The sequence below is a fragment of the Cnephaeus nilssonii genome, assembly GCF_951640355.1.
Source record: "Cnephaeus nilssonii genome assembly, chromosome: 9".
In the NCBI taxonomy this organism is placed as follows: Eukaryota; Metazoa; Chordata; class Mammalia; order Chiroptera; family Vespertilionidae; genus Cnephaeus; species Cnephaeus nilssonii.
Window position 1 is genome coordinate 14,790,962 of NC_137080.1, and position 7,719 is coordinate 14,798,680.

General features: G+C 39.5%; 1 protein-coding gene across 1 annotated transcript; it reads left to right on the forward strand.

The window, feature by feature from the left end:
* Positions 1 to 1,570: 1,570 nt before the first annotated feature.
* On the forward strand, positions 1,571 to 5,543 carry FABP7 (fatty acid binding protein 7; the record flags this gene model as incomplete). Its single annotated transcript, XM_079780646.1, has 4 exons — positions 1,571 to 1,643; positions 2,068 to 2,240; positions 2,914 to 3,015; positions 5,493 to 5,543. 4 exons carry the CDS (start codon positions 1,571 to 1,573, stop codon positions 5,541 to 5,543), a joined length of 399 nt encoding a protein of 132 aa, XP_079636772.1.
* Positions 5,544 to 7,719: the final 2,176 nt, after the last annotated feature.

Genomic DNA, 7,719 nt, shown 5'->3' on the forward strand with positions numbered 1-7,719 from the left:
CCAAGGCTTGCCTGTGCCTCAGGTCGGCCCTGGATGGCTGGGGGGCTGAGGGGACTGGGTGCCGCCATCTTTGAGGGTGTGGCAGTCAATTACCATATTCCCTCCTTATTGGCTGTGGGTGCCACCATCTTTGCGATGGCGTGAAGGTCAATTAGCATATTGCCTCTTTATTAGATAGGATGAGCACCTTTGAAGTACCTTTGAGGCACCAAAGTAGAATCCTGGAGCTGGCCGTTGGGGTAAGATGTGTTCTGGGCCTTGTCTTGTATTTGGTGTGGACAGAGTTTAAATGGGAGCAAAGGGAGGAACAGGGACTGCCAAATCAGATTCCCCTGTCCTGAAAAGCAGGAGGGAGCCTGCTGTTTATCCACGGTCGACACTAGTAAAGCAGGAAGAACTTCTGGTGAAGAGGAGGTTCTGAGAACTTCTTTAAATATTCTGCTTGGAATCCTTGAGGCATTTTTGTCAATCTTGGGGTACCCTGAGCCAGGACAAAGTGAGGCCAAAGCTCTTCTGAGTCTCCCTGCTCCTCCATTCCTACCCTCCCTATTGCTAACTCCCAGCTTAGATGTAGATCGCATGCATGTAATTGTAGCCTCAGAGAAATAAAAAGTTCTGTAGTGCAGGCTACTTAAAAATCTTACTAAATGGTCTTCAGTCCAGTTTTTCCATGTGGATTATATAATCTGTTGCAAGAAGAAAAAAACACACATCATTTTCTTTATTTTTATACCTCATTAGTGAATCCAAACCATACTGTTCCATCTCAGTCTGGTTCTCACATTCTTAGAAAGAACAATGGGATCTTTAAATTCATTCAGTTTGGGTTGGGAAGAGGCCAAAACTAGTTAGCGTCCCACTGATCCTCAGAATGGCCTTCTAGCTGCACAATCTAGGAAGGCATTTACAACCTTCCCCCTCTTCTTTTCCTCGTTTGGCATAGTCTAGCTGGTATTCTGCTCTTCCTGTAAATATGCGAGAGAGTAAAAGACACTATTCAGCCTCCTTTGTCTGCCAAGTCTGGCATTGCAGCGGTTTTCTCTGAGGGGTCCTCATTTTTGGAACCCGCTTTGCCATTAACGGAAATCAATCTGAATGTTCTATTGTGCATCTTCTTTCTTTCCTCCCAGTCTGCAGTTGCCATTGCCAAGTTTTCGAGCCGAACCTGAAAGACCCTCTCTCATCCCCCCTGTGCCCTGCTTCCAGCCCCATTGAATCCTCGCAGAGCTTTCTCAGGCAGGAGGGCAGCAGCGTGAGGACTGGGAGGACCTCGACCTACTCCGCTAACCTAGTGGCCTGAGCCAATCGCAGAGAGGATTGGAGCCTCACTTGAGCCTCCCCCCACCCCACCCACCCTCCCCCTGCAACAGCCTCCTGGGAAGGACACTGGAGGGGTGCATTTGCAATTTAAGTCCTTGGCTTTCTGCCCGCCTCTTTTCCAAATAAGAAGGCAGGAGCTGCTAAGAGGTGAGGCGCAAGGGCGTCTTCTGAGTTGCAGTGGCCCTGGGATTCACAAATCCTCGCTCGGGTCTCTTCCATCTGTTTTCAGAGCTAACGGGAAAGGGCAAGGATGGTGGAGGCGTTCTGTGCTACCTGGAAGCTGACGGACAGCCAGAACTTTGATGAGTACATGAAGGCTCTAGGTGGGTACAAATATGTTCTCCTCTTAACCTGCAGCTTCAGACACTTGCATATTTTTTTTTCACCCACTAGATTGGCAAGTGACAAAGGCAGATCACATTGCAATAAAATAGCCATTCCCTAGGCTGTGCATATCCCAGGGAATGGTTTTTTCATGTGGAAGTTGCCTGCTTTCTCGCCCAGGGCCCAGTCATGGTGGCTCTGATGGTCTGCAGTGTCGTTTTCTCTTAAGCAGCCACTTCTTTGTGCATCTCTATATTATTCCAGCGCAGTAGCTGTGCTGCGTGATGAACGGGCTAACCCTAAACGTGCTCCGATGAAACCTGTGCTTTAGGACCTGGATTCCAAACTAGGAAAGCGGTTGTCTGCTTTGGGAGCTATTTTGGAAGCTGCTGCGGTCTGTATTGCTCGCCTTTGCTATTTCAGGTGTGGGCTTTGCCACTCGGCAAGTGGGAAATGTGACAAAACCAACAGTAATCATCAGTCAGGAGGGGGACAAGGTGGTGATCCGGACCCAGAGCACATTCAAGAACACGGAGATTAGTTTCCACCTGGGAGAAGAGTTTGATGAAACGACTGCAGATGACAGAAACTGTAAGGTAAGAAGCCACTTGTCCAGGGGGGAGGATAAAAAAATCCTTTAAGCAGTAATAAAGCAGAAGCAATAAACAAGAGGATAAAAAAGAGATTCCTGATTCCTTGTTTTTAGATGTTGGAAAGTGAAGAATGTTCTCAGTATTTCTGTTCACAGAGAAGGATATCAGGGTTGATTTTGCATTCTCGCGGGCATAGGTTATGTTCTGAAAAATGGGTACTTGCTGTAACTCAAAACTTGAATTAATTCTTTTACCACATGTTTTCACATTATACATTAAACCTGTTTTCCAAAAAGTATTTGATAGCATTTGTTTGAAAGAATGATTGCGTTTTATTTGCTCGCTCTGATTGCTTCAGATTGAATAAACAGCTTACCTCATCCCGAGGCTTTGCTCAAAGGAGGGTGACTAGCCCGAAAGCACCTGCTCACAATTTTTATTTCTAACATGTAAGGTTTTTGCATCCAGGTGTACACGTTTCAATCAAATGATGAATTATTAGAGTGTGCATAGTAACGACTCCAGAAGCAACACAAGATGTGGTACTAACTTAATAATTAGTTGGACACAATTTATTCAGTTCTACAACTCTTTCACAAATCACTTCCTTTGACTTTTATATCAGCAATTGGATCTGTAACGGTCTCTTTGTTCTGCTCTTTGTGATTGCTCTCAGTCTGTTGTTAGCCTGGATGGAGACAAGCTCGTTCATGTACAGAAATGGGATGGCAAAGAAACAAATTTTGTAAGAGAAATTAAGGATGGCAAAATGGTTATGGTGAGTAATGTCAGTTCTCCCCTCCTTCTTCCTGGTGTTTTCCCCTCCCCCTTTTCTCATCTCCTGTCCTCTTCCTCCCTCCGCTCTGTCTCTCTCCTCCTCCCCTTCCCCCTTCTCTCTTCCCTCCCTCCTTCTTCTTTAATAACATTAAGGGATTAGCAAGGTTCTTTAAGCAGTGATAAAGCAGAAGCAATAAACAGATCCTAGCTAATTGTTTCCTCAGCTCTGCCTCTTTCATGATAGAAAAAGAAAAAATATGTGTGTGAAAAGAATTTTTGTAGGATTACTATGAATGCCTAATCCTCAAATAAAATCTCTATATAAAACCAACAATCATAAAAATATATAAAGATGATTGATATTCCTATAAGAATATCAACCTTACTGAATCTAAAAAAATTGCTCTATAATTCCTGTAATAAATAAGAGATCTGCAAAAACTTTATATTTTAGTTTGTAAAAGTTATATGAGTTCAGTGCAGATAACTTTAGAATATAACACAAAAGCATAACAAAAATATAAAAATCCTTTCTAATTTTCCCTCAGAGAGAACCATTTTGATGTTACTTCCAGTCTTATAAAAGGTACCTTTTACAAGTACCTATTCAAAACTGGTAGTTATGTAAAAATTATAAAATTAGAAAATAGTTAAAAAATAATTAATGATGTATAACAACATAAACTGGGGAAAATGTTATGCCTTAATCTAGCATCCCAGACACCTGTGTGTGTGTGTGTGCGCGTGCACGCACGTGTGTGAACTGAGTAATGGTATTTCGATCACATTGGAATAGTCAATGTGTCGTTTTGCTTTTTTTGGAGGGATGAGGTTGCTTTACATATTTTTGGTTTTATTATTTAAGACAAGTGACTGTCGTTTTTACTCTCTTTCCCTTGACTGCAATGATTGCTGTTCTAGATTGAGATACAGGGTTTGCATACTCACACTTCTTTTCATAGGTGGGAGTGGGGAGCCGAGGGACAGTTTTTCTTTCATGCTAACAACTATTTGCCCACATTTTTCTGCAGTGATCACCAAAAGAAAGGATTCATTTCTGAAAAATTCCATCTGAATTTTCCTTTCTGCTTTTATCTCCATTCCCCCCCCCCCCCCCCCCCGCGCCCCCCGATACAGAAAAGTGGATAGCTTAGCTTTGGCTGTCTGACTGTGATCAGGCAAGATCAAGTTCCAAAAAAGTGATTAAGACAATGGATGATAAATAAGGGCATACTCTACCCTTAAAAATCACATCAATACATGAAAATAATGAACATTTAAAAACCCTAAATTTTGTAAAGAGGTTTTATAGAAATTCTTCAAGTTGGATTTGACACGTGTGACCCACTTAATCACCAAGGTTCACACAGGCTAAAGCATGACAGCCAATCAAAGAGAATGTTTGCACATTTACCTTTTTCTGCTGATTTTGGAACGAATACCATTTGCCCAAATGATTTGGATTTTCTAAAAACTCTTTAAAAGTTATCTAGGTCATGAATTGAAAATTATTATGAAAACCTACTATAGCCCTAGCCGGTTTGGCTCAGTGGATAGAGCTTCGGCCTGTGGACTGAAGGGTCCCAGATTCAATTCCAGTCAAGAGCATATGTCTGGGTTGTGGGCTCCATCCCCAGTAGGGGGCGTTCAGGAGGCAGCCGGTCAATGATTCTCTCTCATCATTGATATTTCTATTTCTTTCTCCCTCTTCCTTCTTCTCTGAAATCAATAATATATATATTGTAAATGTTTGTAAATGCCACTATTCTTTTGCATGATACATATTTATTTTTTGAGGTGATATATATATATATATATATACATATATATATATATATATATATATATATATATATATATATATATAAAACACCTCAAAAAATAAAATAATCAATAAAAACATATTAAAGAAAAAGAAAATCTACTATAAATTCCATTCTCTTTCATAGCAGGTAGCAAATTTGCTCCAATTACTCTGATAATTTAAGGCAAAAGAAATTCTTTTGACCTGAATCTGGATAGTTAATCTTAGTTTTTGTTTCATTTTCCTTTTAGAGACATGAACTATATGTACATATTATTTACTCACTAAACATAAGGGTTTGATTTCATTTTAAGAAAGAAAAAGCTTATGTAGCACTTAATGTTTCTAAATGCCACTATTCTTTTGCATGATACATACATAATAATCTTTTAAAAATAGGTTTTTATTGACTGTAGAGAGAGAGGAAGGGACAGGAAGAGAAAGATACAAACGTCAATGAGAGAGAAACATCAACATCCCTCAGCTGCCTCCTGCATGCCCCCTGCTGGGGACTGAGCCTGACACCAGGGCATGTGCCCTGACCAGAATGGAACTGGCAACCATGGGTTGACACTCAACCACTGAGCCACACTGGCCAGGCTGTAAGATAATCTTTGAAAATTTCAGCTACTGAAGTTCCTGTAAAATGATCTGGCTAACTTTTGATCTTTCAGACTCTTACTTTTGGTGATGTGGTTGCTGTTCGCCACTATGAGAAGGCATAGGCGGGTTCCTGATCTGGGCCTGGAGGAACTCCACAATTTTTCTGTTACTCAAGTCGCAGTGCTATCCTGCTATTACAGCGCGGCTCATCACATATTAGAAGGTTATCCTTGGCGTGGAGGTAGACAATGGTGGTTTAAAAACTTCTTTAAAAATGTGTTACTTCAAGCAACTAGCCCAATTTTAATCTGCAAATCTATCATGTGTAATAGTTTGCATTCAGATTTTAAGCCACATTTTAAAAATAAAGAGGTGAATATGTTTTGATATTTCTATTGGAATGTAAATCAAATTGGAATAAAAATCTAATACCCAAGAGAGATTTTGTTGTTTTTAATATCACTAATCTGTCTGGGAATTGTATATTAGAGTTTTAAGTGAAACAGTCTTTCTATGGCATAAAGTATGGCTAGAAAAGTTAGCACTTTGTTTAAAATACCAATTAAAAAAATAAGCCTAGGGATATGGGGGCATGCCACTGTTTAGGTTGAGACTTCCATAGAGAATTTGGGATGATTCAATTCTTTTGGCCAGGATGCAAAGAATTGTTATGGTGGGTTGGGTTCACAAATAACCTCTTGCTATTAGAAACAGGCAGTTTGAAGAAGCAAAATGATGTTCATGGAAATGTCTTAGTAAAAGGTAAATATAATAAAATATTTAATCAAAATGTCATATAATTCAAATATTTTATTGAAAAGTAAGTAAGAAAAGGAAGTGAATTTCACGCTGGATTATGAAGATGTATCTCCAGACAAGTACAGTGAGCTGCACTAAGTCATCGAGAATGTGAAAATGGAATGTGCAGGGTGGGCATAAAGGCATGTACATTGCTTTGTGTGGGAGCTGTTGGAACTGAGTTGACCAAAAGAAAGAAAGTAAATATATATCTGTTTGGAACTGGCCAGGGTTTACATTCTAAAGTACAAACAAATGTTACTTTTACAATTTATAAAATTCTTTCTATACATTTCCTCAAAGCCATGATGTGAAGCAGGTAAGGCTGATAGTATTTTTACTTTGCCAATGAGGTCATTGAAGATTAGATTTCAAGCATTTCTTAGGTTTCAAGTACATTTCTAGTACATGTCCCAGTTTTCATGACTAGTAAAAAATAACAAGAACTGGACACTTTGAAAATTTCCCCTTTATTTCCTCTCAAAAATTAATATTTCAGCTAACTTTTTTTTTTCTGAAACAAAAATGCAAGATTTTATATTCTGGGATCACTCCTTAGGAAATCTTTTCTCTGGTAGCCTTTTGGGGGTAAGGGGTGAGGAACGGGTAAATATTTTTCAGGATAAATATGCAATATTCATTTTTAATCAACCCAGTGATTTCAGTAAGTTTCTGTAAGTTAATTCAAGGTCTGATTAACTTACAGATAAATTAAGTATGAGGAAACTTCCTTTAACTTACACAATTTACCACAATGATATTATTACCTGACTATTGTATTCCTTGAATCACCACAATGATGAGTAGAAAACTCTAACGTGCAGCTATAGGATTTAACATTTGAATGTACAGTTATTACTGAATGTCAAGATAAGATGGTCTGGCTAAGATTACCATTGCTAAAACTACAGTTTACCTCTGTCTGTCTGTCTATCTATCTATCTATCTATCTATCTATCTATCTATCTACCTATCTATCAATCTATCTTTTTTTATTTTTTGTCTTTTCAACACAGGACTTCTTTATTGGTGGTAATCAGCAACACACGTTTGAAGAGCAAAGGTAGCATGTTTGTGGTGGGGGTGGGGGTGCGGGTGGGGGGGGGTCCATGAACCCTGGCCCGCCCCCTTACCTCTGTCTTTAAAAGCATGAACCAGAGCATTGAGAGGCTTTTGCTCCAAATAACATCCTTCTGGCATTTATTTCCATAACAACTGTCTCACAGAATGGGGAATGGAAAGGTTTCTGGGTGCCCTAAATAGGGAAAAAGTGACACTGGACTCAAAGATCAAGAGTTGCAGTGATGGACCAAATGCATTTTGGGGGAAGATAATTAACATATTTTTTGCTTCCTAAATGTGTGCAAGGTGCTTGCAAATCACTTTTCTTCAAGCCGTATTCTATCTCATATACCTGTCAATGTACTAACTTCTCTGGTTTGTCCGTAGGAAAAAACGAAACCATAGTTAACAGAAAAGAAAGAATTAGCAAGCCCAAAG